Source organism: Parasteatoda tepidariorum, chromosome 7 (genome assembly GCF_982258835.1).
Source record: "Parasteatoda tepidariorum strain Cologne lab strain chromosome 7, Ptep-v5.0, whole genome shotgun sequence".
In the NCBI taxonomy this organism is placed as follows: domain Eukaryota; kingdom Metazoa; phylum Arthropoda; class Arachnida; order Araneae; family Theridiidae; genus Parasteatoda; species Parasteatoda tepidariorum.
This window is the reverse complement of record NC_141761.1, coordinates 94,102,027-94,125,765: the sequence shown is the minus strand read 5'-3', so window position 1 is coordinate 94,125,765 and position 23,739 is coordinate 94,102,027. Positions and strand designations below refer to the sequence as shown.

The following is a 23,739-nucleotide window of genomic DNA, read 5'->3' as shown; positions in this document are numbered from 1 at the left end:
AAATAATGTAATTATAATAACATAAATAGTATAATAATAAGATTAATATTATAATAAATAATATAATAATAATATAAATAGTATAATAATAAGATTAATATTATTATAAATAATATAATAATAATATTATTATTATTATAAATAATATAATAATAATAATATTAATATTATTATAAATATAATAATAATAATATTATAATAAATAATATTAATAATTTTAGTATTTATTTAAAAATTATAAATTATTCAATTAATTAGAAAAATTTTTTTTTCTTCAAACTTACACAGTATAAAGGTGAACCATTTATAACGACTCCCTCTGCAAATCTTACTCTGGAAGGATTGGATTTCAGCTTTGCTTTTTTAGCTGCTGTTAAGAGAGCAGATTTCCTAGTAGTCTGTAATAATTTAACGAATAATTAATAAATAATATAATAGAAATATTTTTAGAATATATTAATTTGATGTACAGAGTAAATTTAACATAATATAATTAAATATTTTTACTCTTCCAGACAAGTGTTTTGATGAATATTTAACGAAAAATAATAAAATATTTTCGCATTAATGGCTGAAAGATTTTGTAGTACATTTAACAAAAGTTAATGAAATATTGCTGTACTAATATATGAAAGATTTTGGAGCAAATTCAACAAACGTTATTTAATTATTGTTGGACTAATAGATGATAGACTTTGTAGCACATTTAACAAACGTAAATTAAATATTCTTGTTCCAACAGCTTAACGATTTCGTAGAATATTTAAAAACGCTAAATATTGTAGCTCTAACAAGCTAAAGATTTTGTAGTATATTTAACAAACATTAATTAAATAGTGTTGCAGAAATAAATACTTTTTGTAGTACATTCAACAAAAGTCAAATAAATATTGTCACTTTATTAAAATAAATGTTTAAATTTGAAAGTGTATATGAAATGAAAAAAAAAAAATAAAGCGACTTTTACAAAGTTGCTTTTTCAAAGTAAATTTTTGTATGATACACAAATCTTAATAGAATTCATTGCTTTAACTAAATATTGTTGGTCATGTATGAGTATAAAGTACTTCGTAATTAAAGACTACACTAGGAGTTGAAAATTAATATTTTATTAAGAAACTATCGGATGAATCTTCAATGAGGCTAATCCCTGAAAAAAAAGCATAACTTAAAAAATCAAAACCAGAATTGTTTTGCCTCGATATAGATTCGTCAAAATTTGATAATGTAGTTATTTTCTCTCTCATTTAAATATTGTTTGCAACACCAAAGTTTTTTTTTATTTAACTAACAAAAACTCTGATATAACATTAAAGGCGGTGATTACAGAAAAATTATTGCATAGGTCAGTTAGAATAGGTAGATAGAATCTGATATAATGTGTTGTATACCTCTGCTTAAAAGTAACAAAAAATATCACACAAAAAATATTACACAAATATTATATAATTCTAGTGATATGAATTTAATTTTATGATATACATTTAAATTTTTAATTTTTACATTATGCACACATTTCATAATATTTTTTAAACGCTTATTACCATAAATTTATTAAATATCTTACATTATTAGTTATTGGTTGGCACACTTGAAGCTTAACTGACTGCTTACAGGATCTGCAAATATAAAATTATGACTTAGTATATACTAAAAAAAGTGTTTTAGTTTTTACGGTGAACTTCGCACACACTCTCAGAAATAAAACTCTTGCTTTAGACGATTCTGCAATCCTTGAATTCTTTAATTTTGAGAATATTATCGTTATGAAATCACGTGATTTTTGACGAAACGTGAATTCTCAAATATAAGACGAAATTGTTTCCTTAACTCGAAACCTCATCATAGTGCACTGTGGGAGAATGTTAACTAGAATGACGAAACTAGAAGGAAGACTAGGATTGAAAACAAAGTGGCGAAAGCAGACTGAAATGTATGGTGGTTATGGAGCTGGTCTTTTACCAGGAAGATCCCGGTATCGATTCTCGTTTCTGGTACGTGTGTAATTTATCTCTCTGATCTATCTGTCCCTGTGTAATGATTATTAGAAAAGTTAAAATACTTAAGGCACTACGAGTTGTTTTTTTAATAAAAAAAAGAATGACGAAATATTTCTTTAATTTCAACGAGATTCATTATGAGAAGTGAACGATAGTTATTTCGTCACTTTGACGAAAGATTCGCTCGGAGTATATACCAGAAATTGGTTTCACCGATACGAAGAAAGTTTTGTGATATTTGAATAATTATTTTTTACAGTTCATTTCATGCATGATAAAAAATTAACAAAATTTGTTAAATTATCTCGAACAACAAAATTGTAAATTTATTTAATAAAATTCAATAATAGTTACTATAGAGGTTTAAGGTATAACAAAATTTTTATTTATTATTTCAACTAATTTACACTTTACAGTCAAAAAGTATTAACGCATCATAAAAAAAAACAACAACCTCCATGTGTTAAAATTAAACAGCATTATTAAATTCTATTTTATTGATATAGAGTTTTTTATTTACTAACAGTTTTTTCGTGACCCTCATATAAAATTTTCGTAACTTTATTAGTTTATTATTACCTTTCTTAACCCAACAATGTGAAAAATTCCAGATCAAATTACGGTATAAGGTTTGGGTGCATCATCCAAAAAATCCATTTTTCCTTAAAATCCATTTTTACCGAAAAATATTTTACCGAAAAATATTTTTAATTAGAGTGACTCAGTGATTTTGCGAAAATTATTACACTAAAAAGTACGGTATATCAGTACGGTATATTTGTAATCAGTATCCGGCAAAAAGTATCAGCACCCTGAGCACCGATATTTTTTAGTGTATCCTGAATTTTTTCCTTTTATTAATTCATGGCCCCTAAAGTATATATATTTTTTTAAATTTCGTTTTTAACAAAGAACCTATAATATTTATTAAACGATATCACTACGTTAATAGAAATATAAACTTATTCTTATATTGTTACGCAATATAAAATTATTCTTATATTATGTTAATATAAATATTAGTTATTATTAATAAAAAACTTTGAATTAAAAAATAGTAAAACTATTAAAAGATGCTTCTTTATGTAGTTTTCTAATAATTTATTTCCAAAAACATAATTGAATTATTATTACTTTTGAAGTATTAAAATAACACAACTTTTGCAATTAACATAACATTAACGTAAATGATATAACTACACTTGAATAACGAATATTTTTTAACAGCAAAAAATTATACGCAGTGTTCGTTTTTGCATTAATTTGAAAAAGAAATCACAGTTATTAAATAAAGAATATTAATGAAAAAGAAAATTCCATTATAGGTTCTAAGGTTGCGGCTTTACGAGCAAAAAATATTACAAAAAAAAATTCTAAATACATTCCAAATGAAATTCCAATAGTCGCTCCGTTACTAAAACTAGATTTTGTCTCCCTTCTACAGCATTCAACAGTGTTGGCCTATCGTAACTTACTTTCATCAAGTGCTTCAACTTAACTAGCGACGATGCTAAAGAGGCTGTTTTTATTTTCTTTCTTTCTCAGTAGAAACAATGGCTCTGAGGAAAAAAAGGAAGAAAATGGCAGTGGTCTTTGGCAATCAATTACCTGACTAATTCGATAACTCTTTCTCTAGGGGATTTGAGCACATCTTCACCATTTATTTGAAGGATCTGATCACCTGGAAGCAATTTTCCTTCACTAGGACCACCTGTAGAAATAATAAAAATAGCAATGAATAATAAATAAAAATAACTGGTAAGATTTTTAGTTTAAAGAATTTGCACTGTAAGAGGAGATAAAAAATAATTCTTTTTGTAAAATTCATTAACAATCGGTACAACTGTATCGATTGGTTTTTCTTTATTATTTTTATACATAGATAACTTAGACTTTTATTTATTTTATGATTAGATTATTTATTCGACACTTTAACCGCACTTAAAGTATTAAAAATTATAAACACATTATAGAGCAACACAAGAGGATATGTTGTAAATAACAGGATATTTGACGTTTTGAAAAAAAGAAAGTTGCAATTTTAATCGCGTCAAATTTTTTTTTTTACGTTACTTTACAGAAAATATGACAGCATACAAATATTGACGCCATGTTTTAACATATTTTCTACGCGTTTACAATCTTGAGTTAAGGTAGGGATTAACTTTGAATGCTTTTCTGTGCAACAAATAAACATTTTTCTAAATATATGAAAAAAATGGAACTTATTTTTTTGAATGGAATTAAATTTTTACCTTTTTATGCTGTTTTTATAAATTAACTTTGCTTATAATCAACAAAATAGCTTGAAAATCAACGGGCATAAGCTAATTATAGTAAAACAGCATAATAACCATTATAATTCAACAAGAATTATTAATTAGAGAGTAATTACAGTTGATTAAGAATTTTTATTCTAGACATGGTTATATAATTTAAAAGAACTAATTTTTGATTTTGAATGTTTGCTACTTTTACTTTATTTTTAAGGGATCAAAATGAGTTATTTTATAGTCTTGGGTAATATTACCTTTCATACTAGAATTTTATGTATTCATTACTAAAATGAGAGCTTAAATTCTTTTTCTTTTTTTCATTTATTTCTTACTTTTTTTTGGAAAATTCTTGTAAAATATATAGTTTTAAGACGGATGAAGTTTAAATTTAGAGTAACTAATATAATGCATGCAAAAATAATTATGTGTAAGTCTCATTAAATAAAATCAATGATACAGTTTAATAAATTACAATCAGAACTTTGTTTCAAACGAAAATGATTTTTCAAAAGAAAGATTCAGAAAAATTAAATTTATATTTTGTCTTTATTTTAAAAAAATCCGTGTGAATTCTGAATTGGAAAGGCCGAAAACAAATAAGCATTAAAAACAGAAAATAATTTGGCTGTAATCTGTTAAAAAATAGTATGCATAGCAGTTTAATAGCAAGAATTAAAATTTTTACTTTATGGGAACAACAATAATAATCTTAATTTTATAAAATAGCTCGATTTTAAATATTAAACATGCGTAAAAATGAAATAAACTTTCATAAACAATTTAAAGAAAACCAAAAAATTTTTTGCGCTTGAAATAGGATTCCATCAAATGCTATTTGAGATATGACTACGCAACAACAAAAGAAAAATATTTTCTTTGCATTTTTTTTTCTTCAATTAATTATTTTTTCTCCCTAATTTTAATATTTCAGTGAAAAATTAAAATTCCTTCAATCAAACAGCATACTAAAATATTTCTATATAATCGGTATTAAGGCAATAAACAAGTTTTCTCAACTATCATTACTGTCCAACTCCCAAAATAACAACTAAATCCCTCATAGCTTTCACAACATAATTCCTCGCAAGCACAAAGAAGATCGCCACCTTCTTTTTTCTTCCCTGCAAGAAGGCCAACTTGGCGGAGAAACAACTTTTACAGAGTCACGGAAAGCGAGGATGATGCAGGAAAAAGTAAGCTCTCATCATAGTACAATCCCACCCCTCCCGCTCCTAATCTTTACTCACGTACTATGGAACCCTATGTGTTGGCACACTTTTGTCCCCTAACACGTTTTCTTTCTTTTCTCCAGGTCAATTTAATCATCGAAGGTGACATTTACTTTTGTTGCTATATCTTCTAATCTTGGCTCCCTCTTACACGAAATGTTCAGTTTACTTTAGCTCAAGTTTTAGGTGACAATTTTGGCTATCAATAAGTGAAGAGGTGATCATTGCTGAAGATTTTCAGTGTTTGCTACACTAAAAAAGATGTTACACGATAGAGCAAATAAAACGGAAATAGAAGTTGATGTAGGGCATTGACACTTGAATAAATAAAATAGTTTTTTTTTCCTTCCTTTTTTTATTATTCTGGATTACGAATGTAATATGTTTTTTTTTACACTTCAAAAAAAATCAATTCAACATGAAACCAAGTCTGTAGAGCTGAAAAAAATTACTCGACTTCGTTAAAAAAAAGTTTCTTTTTTAAAAAAAGAAAAGAATTTTTTAATGATATTAAATGTTTTTATTTTTTTTTTTAATTTAGTAAACAATAATATTACTCAAAAAAATATTATGGCAGTTATTTCCACTATGACATATCAAAAGCGGAGCTTATTACATTCGAACGTTTATAAGCCTATTTTTTTACAAAACTATAAAAAAAGAACACTGACAAAATTTGAACCTTTTGAAAAATTAATATTACTAAAGGAATTACAAATAAGTTATATTTTGTTTCAAAAATTTCAAAACCAAGATTGTAAAAAGACATAAAAACGTATTTAATGTAATTTTGTTTAGTTTGTGAACATTTATTAAAGAATTTACTTGTAATAAAATAGAGAGAGATGTGGGGGAGTGTGTGTGTGCTAAATATTGATATCTTGTTCATTTCTAACAATATTTTTACTGAATCCCAATATTTTGTACGAATGTATTTTTAAAAATTTATATCTTTAACTATTTTGTTGTAACATGAAGTGTCATTTTAATTACGATATCCATTAATTAAAATATCACATTTTAATTATACTCATATCATGTATAAAAAGAATAAATATACAATTTATAACCAACATTTACTTACTAATAGTATTAATAATTTTCTAAGATTTAGCAATATTTTTTAAAGAATACTTCTAGGATTCGAGGTCTTGGAAAAGTACGGAGAAAAAAAATCTTTGAAGTGAATAAAAATGAGTATAACTATCATGCAACATAGGATTTTTTTCAAAAATTTCATTAATGAAGTTTGTGAAAAAAAATATTTAAAGTGAATAAAAATGAATAAAACTATCATGTAACATAGGATTGTTTTCAAAAATTTCATAAATGAAGTTTGTGAAAATATCCTTGAAGTGAAGAAATGTTTTTAAGTGAGAAAAAATAACTTTTTTAGCTAATAAGAAAACTTTTATAATATGAAAAAATAATCCCTAGAAAAACAATCCAGTATAATGTTAAGTACCACAGTATTTTTTGGAAACAAAATTTAAATAATATTAATTGTTCTTGGAATCTCATAAGGAATAAGTTGAGAAATATATATCTTTACGCACTTTTACGAACGCAGATAAACTTAGTTGCTATTTAGTACAGCCAGTTTATTTGCTTTTAAAAAATATTATTATTCTTTTTTGAAAAAAAAATGTTCGTTAAAATACATTTTCCTTTTCAAAAAAAAAGTTTGTTAAAATAAACGATGACTTAAAATGTTTTAGAAATGTGAACCATATATGAATATGTATCAAAACATTTAAAAGAAAACAAAAAGTTTTGAAAATTAATGTAATATTCTCTCATAAAAATATTAATCTCTGTAATAAAGTAAAATTATAATGAATAACTCTTCAATTAAATATATAAAGATAACAACAGCAGTTTTAAAAACCTATTTTTAGAACAAAATGACTGCGGTTTAGCATTTGAAACATATGTTAGATTATTCGTTGTTCTATGCTTAACGTTAATTAACTTTGAAGGTTAATTAATATTATTGCTTAATTAAGCATTTCCATTTTCTCGTTATGTTTAGTTGCGTGACATAACGGAATTTCTCATTAAATTATCTCACGGAATGGCGAGCTGGCGACATAAGTTTATTGCCAAATGAAAATAATGGAAAATGTGCAATTATAATGGCATCACACGAACAAACTTTAACATGCAATCATTAGAAATGAAAATCAAATCTTAAGAGATGCAACTATAACTTTTCGATATGTATTTAATAATTTTTTCATCTTTTTTTTAATGAAGTAAAGGTCATTTGAGAGAAAAGGAAATTCGGCCATTATTTTACAATAAAACAATGACGAACAAGAATTTCTTTTAGCAGTTTTAACAGATAATAAAAAAGACGGATAAGAAAATGTTAAAAATTAAAACAATTCAGTTTTTGAATTAAAATTTTGAGGAATTTTCATACTTCATTCATAAAATATTGTTAAAGTTACATAGATATAGTTCAAGTTTATCTTTTAAATAAAAGGAAAGTGATAAATTATTTAGGAGAAAAAGCAAACAAAATTAAATAAGGGTAACCTATTTTGAAAGCTACTCAACTGTGTTAGAACGCCTCTATTTTCAAGAAAAAAACTAGTTAGTGTTAAAACTCTTGCATTTAAAAATGTATATTATTCTTTTCATCAAATTGCATACGATGTATCAAAAGTTTCGAATAATATTGAAGTTTTTCTAATTTTGAAAACAAAATTTAAATTGATGCTTAGTCTAAGCTTAGAGATCGATAAAGAAATCATACTAGCTACTGCTGTTCATACAACACGCTTACGCTAATGTCTTCCTTTTTAAAATAATTGGTAAATTTTAACTAAAAATTATTTCATATTGTACACAGCTCAATTTTCGCGTCAATGGACTATCTTACGAGTTTTTAAGCATTTAAATAATAAAATATTGATCAAAACATGGTGATATACGATTAAATAGAGCATACGATTGAAAGAACAATCACACTAATGCCATTAATAGCAAACCTCTAAAACAACTTTGAACTTGAATTCCTAGTCAACAATAAAATAAGTGCCTCGTATAACACTTTTGATGCACCTTCGAATTTATGTTTTCCTTTTAATGTGACTAGCATTTGAAAACATATACTAACAAATGTATCGATTACAAACAGTTCAATTTTAGCTCCGCTTGACTATCAAATCATGAAGTCTGTGTACATTTAAAATAAATATACGATATTTATGGTAGAAGTACAATTTTAGCGGAATGAATTCCCGATGCTCCAGAGGGCTTTCGAAATACATACAAATTTGTCTTCATTTTAATGAGACCAAGAAAACATTTACAAACAAATTCTTTGATTGCACACAGTTCAATTTTTGCCCACCAATTCACAATCAAATCATATAGTCTTTGGTAGCATGCTCACATTTGGACCTTGTGCCACTAAAACCTACTTTCAATCAATCATATAGTCTTTGAACATTTAAAATGCAAATACGATATTGATGATAGGTGTTCAAGTTTAGCAGAATGTACCCTCTACAACATTCCCGAAATACATATAAGTGTGTCTTCATTCAACTAAAATCAAGAAAATGTTCTTACTGTACAAAGTTCAATTTTCAAACCAATTAACCGTCACATTATACAATTTTGACCCTTTAAAATAATAAAATATTGAAGATAGATAATCAAGTTCAGTAGAATGAATCCCGAAGAACAATCAAACAAGTGCTCTCTACAACACCCTCAAGTTTATGCCTTCATTTTACTGTGACTATCATTGGAACGAATTTAAAAACATATGTTTAAATAAACACACAGTTTAGTCTTCGAGCCATTTGACAATATATTCTATTTGGGAACGGTCCCAAAGCCATCATCGACACTGTTAAAGTCGATTTGGCGAGCAAATAGCAGCGGGCTTATTCAAGACAAATGCCAGCAAAGTCCCTATCTGACAAACGATTCCAGAGGGGTTGAGCGACGAAAAGAGTCTTACATGTATAATGAGGCATTGCGATCTATGATATTTCTCCCCTTGCTCCACCCCCGAAACGTTCAGACGATATTACTTTGCCACATACATTTATTGGATGTGTATTTCAACGACAGGATGAAAATGGGGACCTTGATAAGTACCGTTAGGTAGATGTACTTTTTTCCCCTTTCTGCCACCGAAGAAAAGAAAAATATTTAAAATATTCGAATTTTTAAGTTGGTGGAAGTTGTGTTTTTTAAAGATACTTTTTGTTATGTATTTTTATTCTTGTTTTATGAGGGAATAGTACAAAATTATACTCCGAAGATAAAAAAGAAATTTTTGCAATATAATGATTGCAATAGGTTTTTGTTTTAATGAATAACTGCATGCAATAAAGTATCCTGGTTAAAAATGTGATTAATAAAATGTGTTTTTAATTTAAAAATACAAGTGTAGTATAATAAAACAATTTATAACTGCAGATAAAATTGGTTTATGAAAAATTAATTAGTGTTTTATGTTAAGGATTTAAATATAGCAAAATACTCCTGGCCAATTTGGTGAAATTATATTTTAGAACTAATCGTGGTGTTTGGATAAAAAAATTTGATTGAGATTTTTTGCATATTTAAATTTTAAATGTTATTTTTTGTTTCCGGTTTGATAATCCTTACTTTATTAGTTCAAATCAGGAGAAATAGTAAAACATGTATTGAAAATAATATTTTTTATTTCGAGCTTCTTGTCTTGGAACTTTATTAGTAACAGCCTCAAATGATCACATTTACTTGAAATTAAATAGAGGCGCATTGATAATTTTTTGACAGCATGATTGTGTAAGTGAATGTAAATAAAAGTTATGTAGAGACAACCAACGTATTTTGACTTAGGTCACTACATTAGTAATCATACAGCGGTGTCAAAAAATTTAATATTTGCTTGAGACGGTTCAGGTTAATTTGAAAACTGAAGCCGATTACTGTGCTGTAGTCGATGGTAGATATATCTTGCTTCTAGAGTTATCCATTACAGGTTTGTTTGATAGGTTTTCAAATTGAGTCTGACAGCAGCTTCGTAGTCAATGATAGATGTATCTTTAGGTCTAGAGTTATCCATAACGGGTTCTTTTGATTAGGTTGCAAACTGATTCGGATACAGTTGTGCTGTAGTCCATGGTAGATGTATCTTAGCTCTAGAGCTATCCATAACAAGTTTATCTGACAGAATTGCAAAACTGATTCCGACAGCTAAGCTGTAGTCGATGGTAGATGTAGCTTGGGCTCTAGAGTTATCCATATCTGGTTCAGTTTATTGGGTTGTAAACTGATTTCGACAGATGTGCTATGGTCTATGGTAGATGTATCCTTGGCTCTTGAGTTATCCAGAACGCGTTCATTTGATTAGGTTGCAAACTGATAAGGACTCAGTTGTGCTGAAGTCCATGGTATCTTGGCTCTAGAGTTATCCACAACAAGTTGATTTGACTGGATTGTAAACTGATTCCGACAGCTTTGCTGTAGTCTATGTATCTTTGGCTCTAGAGTTATCCATAATAGGTTCATTTGATTGGGTTCCAAACTGATTCTGACAACAGTGCTGTAGTCCATGATAGATGCATCTTGGACTACATCTTGGTTCCAATATCGTTGCTGTAGAGAGGTATTTCGGTTTCTCTCTCCATGTATCTGACATGGGAATTAATTTCCCAATCAAACATTCAATAAAGTCAAGTTTATTGAATGTTTGTTTGGTGAAATTGGTTAGGCAAGTTTGTTTAATATTTGATTTAGGAGCAATCTTGTCTTCTGGTTAAGAAGCAGATAAACATGCATTAGTTCAACTTGAAAACGTTTGCATTTTAGTTATGTGAATTGGTTGTTCAATACTTTGACATCTTTTAAAACAAAAGTTAACTATGTCATTTAAAAATTCATTTTTTTCTGCTCTTTTTTCTTCTTACTAACTCAGAGACAGGCATTATTCACGCTTATGCAAATTTATTCTCAGCTCACTGAGTGGGATCCCTGATGCATATCTTCTTTAATTTAAAAAAATTCTGAGAAAAACTGCATTAAATAAAATCCGAATAATTTAAATGTTTCAATAATAGAGACACATCTAAATTTTTGGTATTGAATCTGTAGAAATTTCTGATTAGTTAGAATTTATTTTGTTTTTGTTGAAAATTTCAATGTAAAAAATGAAATAAAAGAAACAACACACCATCAATTGCATTTAACATAAATTATTTTCAAATATTCTAAATACTCAGACAAAAATACACGAGAAAAAATGTTCTAAAACAACATATAAAATAAAAAGGTCACGTTTCCGATATGCTTAAAAGCATATGTCTCCCAGGTAATAAAACAAGTATTTTTGCTTCTTTTTTAAAAGGATTGTTACCGTTTTTATTTTATGAACAAAAATAGAAAAGGAAACGACTGTCAGTTTAGCTACGTTTAAGAAAGCTTAAAACTATTACAAAAGAATTTGTGAGCTAAAACTTTTGCAAAATTTTTTTTGCTATCATGTATATTTTACTAAATCAGTTATATTTACTTTAGTAACAGTTCCAATGGGAATAAGTCTTTTAAAAAATAAGTGAATAAGGAAAAAGATATTTCGAGCGTTTCCATAAAACTCATATTTTTCACTCCATTCCCCATTTAAACAAGCACTTTTTGACATCAACTTTTATAAACTATTTTTTTAAAGATAGTGTCGTTGATCCGAATTGTTTTTATTACTGCATTTGTAAGATAAAGTTGCTATTTTCAGAATATCTGTATTAAAGCCATGCAATAAATAGTCATACAATAATAAAGTCATAAACAGAGCAAAACCAGTTTTTGCCGTGCAAATAGCAATCCTTGTGAAAAAATATGCCTTTCAATTTTCTTCCATCTAATAAATTATTGCATATACTTTTAATTCTTTATTTGCATTGATTGACCTAAATAATTGTTCGTCAATTGTTTTACTATTTGTCCCCATTTAAATATTTATTTAGAATCTCTAATCTGATTTTATTTTTTTGACTGCTATTTCTCAATTTTTTTTTAAAAATGAAATTGCAGATACGTCATACGAAAGTTGATGATGGTATACAGTTATTGATCCGATTTGAATTTCTGAATATGAGAAAATAACCACGAATCATTCAACTGTTGCATTCAGTTAAATAGGAATAAATCTGCACTACAAAACATTTCTAATCAAACTACGATATTACCGGTACTTTGGGTGCGTCATCAGTAAAATCCATTTTTACCATAAAATGTTATACCGTAATTTATTCAGTAATATTTATTTAATTACAGTGATTCAGTAATTTTCTGTAATTATTACTGTAAAAATTTCGGTATATCAAGTTTTTTGTTGCGTAACATGATCCGGTAAAAATGGCTTTTATGGTAAAAAGTACCGGCATCTTTACCGTAATTTGAGCCCGAATTTTTCACGGTGCATAAATGTTAAATAAGCATAAGTTATTTTAAATTTATGCAAAATAATAACATATTTAATACATATAATAAATATATATAGTTTTTAATAATCAAAAATTTATTAAATGTAATAAATTGGCAACGTTTACTTGAATTTGAAGTGTGTAAGGTTGTATTTTAAAGGATAGAATGTGAATTTTTGGTATAGAATTAGAAATAAAAGTGCTTAACCTTTAAAATTTATACAAATTTTCTCTTGCATTCGAGAGCTTAGTTTGTACCTTTCCAATAAATATCGCAATGCCACCATTTCCTTTCAAAATTAAATATAGATACACTAACATCATAACATATTCCCTCTATAGATTTTATGACTAATTTATTTCCTTAATGATAAAGAAGTTAGAAAGGCTATCAAATTTATTACGCTGGTTGGCGACAAAATAATCAGAGAAAATCCTAAGAGTTCCCAAAACTCAATTTCTCAAAACCTAAATCATTTTTGTTCAATTTTATCAGACTTTTCATCGCTGATAAGAAGGCGAAGATATGAAGAAAAAGAAAAAAAGGAAGTAGAACTTTTTATCAAACCTTCAGTGACAAATCTGACGATGACGGGTTTTTCACTCCCAGCAACGAAACCAAATCCCTTTTGGGGATCTCTGATGAGCTCCACGTCCCTGGGTTGAGGAGGCTCTTCATCTAAATCTTTTCTTGGATCTTCAGATGTGGTCGTCTTGTTCACGTGACTAGATAATATAGAAAATAACACTTTAAGTCAAAAGAGCACTAAAATCATAAATGTATTAATGCATGTAATCAATTTTTGTTTAGTAAGTATCGTTATTGGAGAAAAATTTAATAAAGTTTATTAACTTGGCTTAGTCTAGAAAACCAATTTTTTTTCTACGCATTCTCTTTTGGTGTAATTTCGGCTCAAAAGTACTGTACCAGCAATTTGGGTTCACCCTCCTTAAAATCCATTTTTACATTACAATATTATATCATGAATCATACTTAATATTTATGTAATTAGAACAATTCAGTGATTGTAAAATTGCGTTTAAGACTATAAAAATGACGGTACATCAGATTTTTTGTTCCGTAACATGTTCCGGTAAAAATGGACGCAACAGTAAAAAGTATCGACACCCTGATAAAAGCCGGTATTTTTTACTATAATTTGATACGGAATATTTACAGTGTTGCCAATATCGTAATTGGTTAATGACTTTAATCAATTTAATCAATTTGGTTTAGTCTTGAGAACCAATTTTTTCCAGGAATTACTTTTAATGTCGCTTAAAGAATTGGTTGAGTCAATTTTATCAATTCGGTGTAGTGTAAAAAAACAATTTTTTCGAGCAATCCATTTTGGTTATGTTAATATAGTAATTGGAGAATAAAACTTATAACTTGGTTTGGTCTAAGTAAACAGTTATTTAAGGAATTCTTTTAAGTATATGGTTAGTTTCGTCAATTTTAATGAATTCTTTGAGTCTGTGAAACCAATATTTTTCAAGGAATTGTGGGGAAGAGCCATTAGGCAATGCCAACCTTCATCTATCAAAATTAACCTTAAGATTGATTCAAGTTAGCATGTCTTATATACCAGTAAATTGTTATTTAATAATTGTAGAGGTAGTTACGTCACAATACTCCCCAACCAGAATTTTATCAGGGATAGAATTCGATGAACGGATACCACTAGTTGCAGTATTTATGAAAGACCGGGAGAGCTGGATTAACGTCACCGGATTTTTGAGCTTTAGCCATAAGAGCTGTATTAAGTTCATGGTTGTGTGTGTGATCTCTCCTGTGTTATTATTAGCAGTCAAGTGTGTACAGGAATCTTATATGTGTAAATGAGACTGAGAAGCAACAGTGCGAGGAGGACGATGATGCAGTCACAAATAGAAAGTCAACTGTTCACTATAAACCATTCGTCAAAGTACGCGAATTCATAGCACACATTGACCATTAGACAATGTCAACCTTCATCTATCAAAAGGTACCTCATGACAGAATCGAGTTAGCATGTCTTATATATTAGTGAATTGATATTTAATAATTGTAGTGGTAGTTACGCCGCAGAATTATTAATTATAGTATTTCTAATATTGTAATTGAGGAATCGGTTTAAATTCTTGATGTAACAAAAAACGTATAAATACTCACACGCAAAAAAAAAAAAATTATAAATCAAAGCGTAGTTTTTGATGCAAAGTTTTACGATCAAACTGGCAGTATCTTCGTTTCAAATCTGAATGATATGATGGAACCTCGAACTCTTTTTTTGAGAATATTGTTTCTATGCTAGTAACAAAAATAATAAATTTCATCACATACTTTTAAATTACTCTCTTTTTTTATCAGTGTCTCACGTTTAACGAGAGTATAAAATGCCTATATAGATTCCAAACCGCATTGAAAAATTTCTTGAAGCAAAAATAAAATCGTTTTAAATTAACAGTTAACCTAAATAAAATAAATGTCACGTAAAAACAAATCTATAATTTAATGGAAGAGAAATAGACAGATCTGTATTCTCACAATGGTTAAGTTATCTTTCTGACAGAAAAAAAAAGCAAACGCGTTAAGTAATGGTCAGAGTGTTTCCCAGTATCCGATCCAGTGGTAATAAATTTTACGAGCTAGCATTCAATTTCCGGGTTAGGGAGAATTACATGATCAATTTCAAAGTATTAGGGGCCGAAGGAGGCAAGAAAAGATTTTTCACAGAGCTAACAGCCATTATTTTATTCCTTCTCCTGCAGTCACATTCACTTGAGTGAATTTACAACTTATAAAAGGTGTAATCGATTATTTATCCTAGAATCGATTTATTTGGTGTCACTAAATTATATTGATTTTGCACGTCACCGTATTATGAATTGTGTAGAAGGACGGGGAAAAACCTTAAAAGTTATTTTAGTTGTAGAAATCTTAAGCAAAAATAATAATAAACAAAGTAGCAACTAGTTTTGAGTAAGTTCACAACTTGGATAATTTTAAAGCTTCTAATACAGGATGCGTGGCCAAATTTTCAACGAAATATAAGCAACTTTTAAGTACTGTTTGAGCACACAAAAAATATTTTTAATGACTATACACATTAACAAAATGCGAAATAATTTCTAAGACTTTACATGATCATGATAAAATAACTAGTTTTTGACAAAATGGTACGCCAAAATACATTGTGTTTGAATGAGCTGAGAAAACGTTGAATAGAACAATGTGAAAACCACGCTTTTGCATAATACGTGGCGAAAATCGACATGGTAAAGAAAAAAAATCCCATTTTCGAAAAGGGAAAATGAAGGACTTTTTAAAAACACCCAATGAAAAAAGCACCTTTAAGGGCTCTTAAAAAAGGGAAATTGAAAATAAGCATTTTTTAAAAACGTTACGCACAATCTAATAGGTGTTATTCATTATTTAGTCTGGAATTAACTTATTTGAATTCATAAAATTGTAATGACAGTGTTATTTTCTATGTATTATATAAATTGATATAAAAATGGAGGGAAAAACAATAAGGTATTTTTACCATAGTATTTGGTAAAATAAAAATAATAAAAGTTAACTAGTCTTTATTAAGTTCATATCTGGAATAATTTTACAACTTCTAAAAGGTGTTATTGATTATATAGTCTAGAATTCATTTATTTGAAGTCATTAAATTGTATTGACTTTGAATGATATCGTCATTATCTATCTATTATAAACTGTTATAAAAATGGAGGGAAAAAACAAAGAATTTTCAGCATCGTTGTGTTTGGTAAAATAAAGATAATATAAGTAAGATAACAGTTGAACTTGAGTAAATTCATATCTTGAACAATTTTATAATTTCTAAAGGGTGTTATTGAATTTGGAATTTATTTATTTGAAATCATTAAACAGTATTGATATCGTCCTTATCTATCTATAATAAACTTTTATAGAGGGGAAAAACATGTAAAATTTTCACGATCGTTGTATTTTGTTAAATAAAAATAATAAAAGGTAACTACTAAACTTGAGTAAGTTCACATCTTGAATAATTTTATAACTTCTAAAAAATGTTAATGATCATTTCGTTCAGAATATCATTATTTTAAGTCATTAAATTGTATTGATATTATTATTATCTATCTAATATAAATTGTTATGAAAATGGAGGTAAAAAACATAAGGTATTTTCGCAATCATAGTATTTGGTAAAAAAGTAATAAAACTAAGGTAGCAATTGAACTTTAAGTTCATAGTTTGAACTTATAAAAGGTGTTATTGACTTACTTTTATTAGAATTCATTTATTTTATTTCATTAAATAGTATTGACCTTCCACGATATCTTAATTACCTAACTATTACACATTATATTTAAACTTTAGTAAATGAAGATAAAAGTCATTTTTGCTTAAAAAATAAAAATATATAAAATTAAAATATAGAGTTATGAGAAGTAAGTTCACAAGTATTATTAATTACTTATTCTAGAATTCATTAGTTTGCTTAAGTTCATAAAATTGTATTAACTTTGAATGCTATTTTCAGTATCAAACTACTATAGATTATTATAATGCGTAAAGAAAAATAAAATAAAAGCTATTTTTGTTTTTGAAATATTTTTTCAAAATTGAATTAAAATAATGAAAAATGCATTCGCAACTTCTAGAAAGGTTCATCTAAAAGGTCAAGGTCACTTATTTGAAGTAACTTTGCATGGCATCATTATTATTTAACTTTTATAACTTGTTATGAAATAAGGGTAAAAAAAAAAAGAATGTAAAAATTACTTTTGCTATTGCAAAATGTTAACAAAGAACATGATATAAACCTTGAGATACGACGAAAATTGAATGAAATTGAATGTAATGTTTGGTGTTTTAGGTATGGCGACCTTGCTTCGGTTGATTCTAAGCAATTATAATGATAAAAAAAATAAAAGGAAAATTTTTTTGTTAAAAAAAAAAAGAAATATATTTCAGGTGTATTACAGAAGGACATACAGGAAAGAAGTATCAGAAATAGACATGTCAAAAGATGCATCAAGGTAAATACATATTAGAAAGACTTACAAAGATTCACTAATCTAGGATTAAAGAAATACAATTTTACGAACGAAATGAATAATTAGACCCCGAGATATTCGAAGTTTAGGTCTTCATTTTGAGTGAGTTGCGTAAGTTATTACAAAAACACTCTATAACAGAAAATATTTAAAAAAAAAAGAATATATGATAATGACCTTACAAAGGTTGATTCGACAAAGATGGCGCACTGCACAGAATGTAATCCACACCCGAGATTACAAAGTCTATTTTCTATAAATGTTTTAAATATTTGTTTTCACCAGTTTCTTCAAATTTCAAATGTTTTACTTGTATATGGTTATTGTGACTAAAGAAGCTTATCCAACTTCATTCAAAACAAAAAGTTAGAAATACGAGTAGCAACTGAATTTGCTACTAGTATAAAATTCCTCGTATATTCAAGAGATGATTGGTCAAAAATTATTATTTTCTTCTTAATTTTAAAATGTCAGGTTTACTTTTACCCACATTTTTCAAATTGCTCAAGAGAGCTTTTCATAAATAAACACGTAGGCAATAAGATGTTTCAGTGTGTATAATTTTTATCTTATAGGATATTCTGAAAACTTTTAAAGTGCCTATCTGGAAACAATCTTAAGAAACAGTTTGAAGTAAAAATAATATCTTTACAAAAAGTTTAGCTTCTAACTATATTGTTCCAAGATTTTCATATGTAAAATGATTTTTTTGCACCAAATTGCAGTTTGTGCAGAGTTACTTAATGTATTTTGTAAACAAATGCATTTTCACCTAAAATTTCCCAATCAATTTTTCTTTTCCACGATTGATTTTAAAATTCTCATATGGGCTAAATAGGAACACCCAACTCTTAGTAAAACTTTTATTTTATTGTAATCTAAGTTAGATTTGAATTATGTGTTTATTAATTATTTTAATTAACAAATAAAAAAACTCCTATGACGAGAATGCAATGCAAAATATGATTAATTTTTTACAATAAATTGAAAAGGAATTTTAGTACAAAACAGGTGAATTAAAAAAATGCTTGAATTAACCGTTCAAAAGCTATAGATTTTACAAATTATTTATTTTATAAACAAACAAATTATTTAAAAAAAACTCTTTGCTAATAAAATTGGTTTAAAATCAATGCGTATAAAATATAAGAACAAAAATCTGTAGCATTTTCTCAAGTTTAATTGAATAAATTAAATTTTAGTTAATTTCCTATTGTAGTTTTAGAAATTCTTTTAAATCAAAATTGAATTTTACGACTGAAAACGTTTTGTTTAGATTTTTTTTTAAAAATGTTTAGCAAACATTTATTTCTTTTAATGCTATTGAGTTAAATTTACCATTCAAAGCAAATTTTTCGGAGACTTAAAAAATTAAAGAAAAAACTTGAAATTAATTGCGTAAGCTAAATATCCAGCAAGAAATAAATATTGTTCTGCGTCATTTAAGCTAAAGAATTAACGCATCGAATCGAAAGCTTTGACATTTTTAAAACATTTACAAGAAGAAAAAAAAGATTTATGGAGCTAAAAGAAACATCTATTACGCTCCGCGTAAAGTACTGCGGAACTAACATTCTAGAGTAATTAAAGTATATGTCGACCAGGCAACTCTACCAGGTTTGACAGGAATTGAAAAAAAGCAAAAAATATTAAATAAAAAGTTGTATAAACCATTTACTCTGACACGAACTCTTTCTGTTTGATTTTGAACCCCCATTTCAAAGATTAAGGTTTAAAGTGAAGTGAAGAGAAGAAAAGAAAAAAAAAATTCCTAATGACCTTTGGCAGCAGCATTCGTTAACTTCATCCTGCATGTCGTGAAATCGGTCAATTACGGTTGCAGCGGAAAAAGGAAAATAATATTCTTTTTTTTTTTAATACTTCAATCGAGGACGTGGTTTATTGATATACTCATGTATCCGAAGAAAATGATAGGTTAATGTCTCTGTTTGATGTAGAAGAAACTTACTTTTTCTTTAATGTTCAAAGTCCCAAAATATTTTTCAAAAACATAGTTGGTTATTTAGTTGTTTTTATGCCGAAGTGTAAGAAAAAAATTCTATATTAATTAGAAGAAAAAAAACATTTGAAATTAGTTTCAATTTTTTTCTTTTTTTCGATAAATAAAAATGGTATATACGTTTAGATTTCCTTTAAAAACAATAAGGAGCATTAAAGCGGTATACCCTGAATATCTTTTAATCTAACAATCAGATTTTCACATTGTACAAAGTAACATATAGTAATTAGTAGTAGCATTACTTATTACTTTTTCAATCTCTTTTAATATTTTAATTGAGTCTTTTATAAGTCAAATCTTGTAATTCCCCTTTCTGTATTTTCTGAATTTTTTAGCTATAAAATTATAAATAGTTAGTTTATTTTCGGAGTATTTTCTCGTTGATTTATAACTGTTTATATATATATATATATATATATATATATATATATATATATATATATATATATATATATATATATATATATATATATATATATATATATATATATATATATATATATGATTATAATGTTAATAGTATTAAAAGTTTTTATACTTTCTTTAAATTTTTTAAAAATTTTATAACCTTTTTATTTTTTATTCCTTTTGTTTCTTTTTATTTTTTTCTTATTTTTTTTGTATTTTAACTTTTATTCTGTTCTTTTTTTTAATTTCTCCCTTTTTTTCCATTTAGTTTTGTTCTAAAACTCTTTTTCCTTTTGTCGGATAAACGTAATTGTCGTGAAAATAAACTGTCAAGTAAACGAACCTGTCGGAAAAATGTACGAGACTCCTATTTTCAATGCAATACATTCTAGAGATTCTAACAAGCAACGTTTTCCAAGTCATAATCGTTTTACAAATACCGTTCGTATTAGATGCCAGTTGCTACATTAATCACTTAAATATGTTAAAAAAGTTACGGAATCGCTCACTATATTTTTAACGCAATTATACACAGATCCGTTTACGAACTCTAAAAATTAACTAACGGAAGCAAAGACTTTCTAAAAACGTAACGTAAATAGTACATTTTTTATGCTAACTTCTACATGTTCGAAAACTTTTTAATTGTCAGTGATACTTATCTTATTAACTCCCAATTACCTGTGAATCCATTTTGAAAGGAGTACGACCAATTACCATAGATACGTCACTAATTGCCACTCGCCCATAAAGTTGGGAATATGAAGCTTGCATCAGGACTCTAATTAATGAGAGGCTAATTAAGGAGCTTCTCGTGGTTTTAGCAGAGATGACGAAGAACATTAGCCTTATCTTGTCAAAGTTTCCATCCAGTTAAAATTTGATCACATTATTTGAAAGCTTACTTTAGTTTAGAATATATCTCACACTATTATAATTTCTAAAGCTTCTTTAATGCATATGTAAGTTTTCCAATACATTTTCAATACTTTATACATTTAGACTCTAATAAAAGTTAAAAATCTTTATAGATGTTGTATATCAAATTCCTGATTAAAATATTTGTAAATAAAATGTATCATTTTAAAATCTTTACTTTTGAAAAATTCAAAAATTTATGAATCAAAAATTAATTTAAATTAATTTGTAAATTAATAATTAATAAACCAATAATTATTAAATTAATAATTAATCAATTAATAATTAATAAATCAATAATTAATTAATTAATAATTAATAAATTAATTAACAAATCAATTATTAATTTTATTTTATTTTTTAATAAAATTTATCCCTTTAAAATCTTTGTAGTTTTGGACAGTTCAAACAATTTCAAATCAAATATTTTCAGTAGTTTTTCAAATATAACTTTTGCTAATAACATTTTTAGCACAAAACTAATCCGAACAGTTGTACGTCAGGTTTATTTTATAAATTGACATTTCCTTTTTTCTATCTTCTTTTTATTAGGCTCTTTTAATGTTTTTAACTACAAGTTATAGTCTTTCACACTTTGGTCTTTATTTTTTTTACGTTGGAGTCTTAATGGTCTTTTGACCTTTTTAAATTTTAACTTTACATTTCTATTTTATCACTTTTATCTTCTTTCTCTTTTAATCTCTTTGATTCCTCTAACTAAATCTTATTTACCTTAAATTTTAAATTTTACTGTTTTGGAGTTAAATTTTTTACGAGCCTGAATTGATTTCACAGCCAATGGAAACTTTTACCATTACTTTGTATACCTTTGTTCCCATTTATTGTAATTATTTTAGTGTACTTGTCAATTCTATACGGGCCTTTTGCCCTGAATAGACCTAACATAATGCCTTAAAAATTTTCAAATTTCTACATTATTAAATATTTGGTAATTTTGATACTTTTAACTATTTTTCAAAGCTGTTGCTACTGATTTATGATAATTGTGACTGTTGCCACTCTGTAATTGATTTTAGTAAATTAAAAAATAGGATCATATTTATAGGACCCAATTTTCTAAATAGAAACTGATAAAATTTTTAATTTCAAATTACATGTTATTTCATTATTATCATTTTATTATTATTTTGTTCCTATAACTTTTACTTATTTTTAATAATTGTATTATTAATAAGTTTTTTTTTCAATTTGTCATAAAACAAAACAGTTAAACTCATGAAAACAAACTTTCTTATTCAAACGTTAAAAGGTTTATAAAGTAACACAGAAGATGGAAATAAAACTAAAAACATTAGCTAAACAGATTAAAGTAAAAAAGTATGAACAAATTAGAAATAAAACTAAGCTCTTAGAAAAGAATCTTATAAATACTAATTGAGAAAAAAAGAAATATTAATTTTTAAGTAAAACGTATACTTACTTAAACTTTTTTAAAAACATGTTTTTTTTTAAAACTGAAATAGAAGTTTTAAGTTAGTAAAGATAGCGTTATAAGCCAGCCCAACAGCACACGGAGAAAAAATCTGATAAAATTTTCGTACCGCATGATAATGACATTTCTAATAAAAATATAGTTCTGTGTAACGCAAACCAAAATATCCGGTATTTGCACTATTAATTTAGTATTTTTCCCGTTCTTACAGTTACGGTTTACCGGAGATTCTAGTTTTAAAAATTGTAGCTCTTTTTACTACACATTTAGTATTACAGTACAAAACTAAATAAATTTATCCAAATAAATGGTTTTAAAAACCATGCTCTCAGGCATCACAAAAAATTACCAAATTTTATTACACATTAAAAAATTATATTTTATTGTTAATTTTACGAAAATCATTATCAAAGCTCTTCGGTAAAAATTACCGAGTTTTTTGGTGTTCCCATAGAGACAGAAACACGGTAAATTTTACCATATTTTAATAGTTATGACTATTTTTTTTCTCCGCGTATATTTGTATTAATAAAGCAATATTTATATAATATCTATAAAAATATAACTAAAATACTTCATAATTTATTATTTCTAAAAAATATGATGAAAATTATATTGATTTTCCAAACATTAGCTTTAGTAAAAATACAAAACCTAGACATTTATTTTGTTTTAATGCCTTTCTTTACTCTATATATCAGGCCATAAAAATGGATATACCCGGTTTTAAGAATATATTTTGCTTTCTAGTGTAACTTATAGCTTTTATTTCAAACAAAACTCATATAATATTGTCGCCATAAGACATTTAAATATTTTATCAAAATTGAAAAATATATTCTGGTTTACTATCTAAAAAGTTAAAGTGGAAATAAAAACTAAAAATATTTTACCACAGAACAACTTTATGACATTCCTTATTTTTTTTTAAGTTCCAAAAACATTTCTGCTATTATAAAAAGAAC

At 26.6% G+C, this 23,739-nt stretch overlaps 1 protein-coding gene across 4 annotated transcripts in view; it reads right to left on the bottom strand.

The window, feature by feature from the left end:
- Positions 1-23,739, bottom strand: part of LOC107439363 (uncharacterized) — a 603,558-nt gene that overhangs the window by 70,195 nt on the left and 509,624 nt on the right. For all 4 annotated transcript variants that reach the window (XM_087168288.1, XM_087168289.1, XM_087168290.1 and 1 more), the window contains 4 exons: positions 13,507-13,664; positions 3,609-3,711; positions 1,568-1,619; positions 285-398 (listed from right to left, as the gene is read on the bottom strand). In XM_087168288.1, the coding sequence (XP_087024414.1) occupies positions 285-398; positions 1,568-1,619; positions 3,609-3,711; positions 13,507-13,664 (427 nt within the window). The remainder of the gene's footprint in view (positions 1-284; positions 399-1,567; positions 1,620-3,608; positions 3,712-13,506; positions 13,665-23,739) is intronic.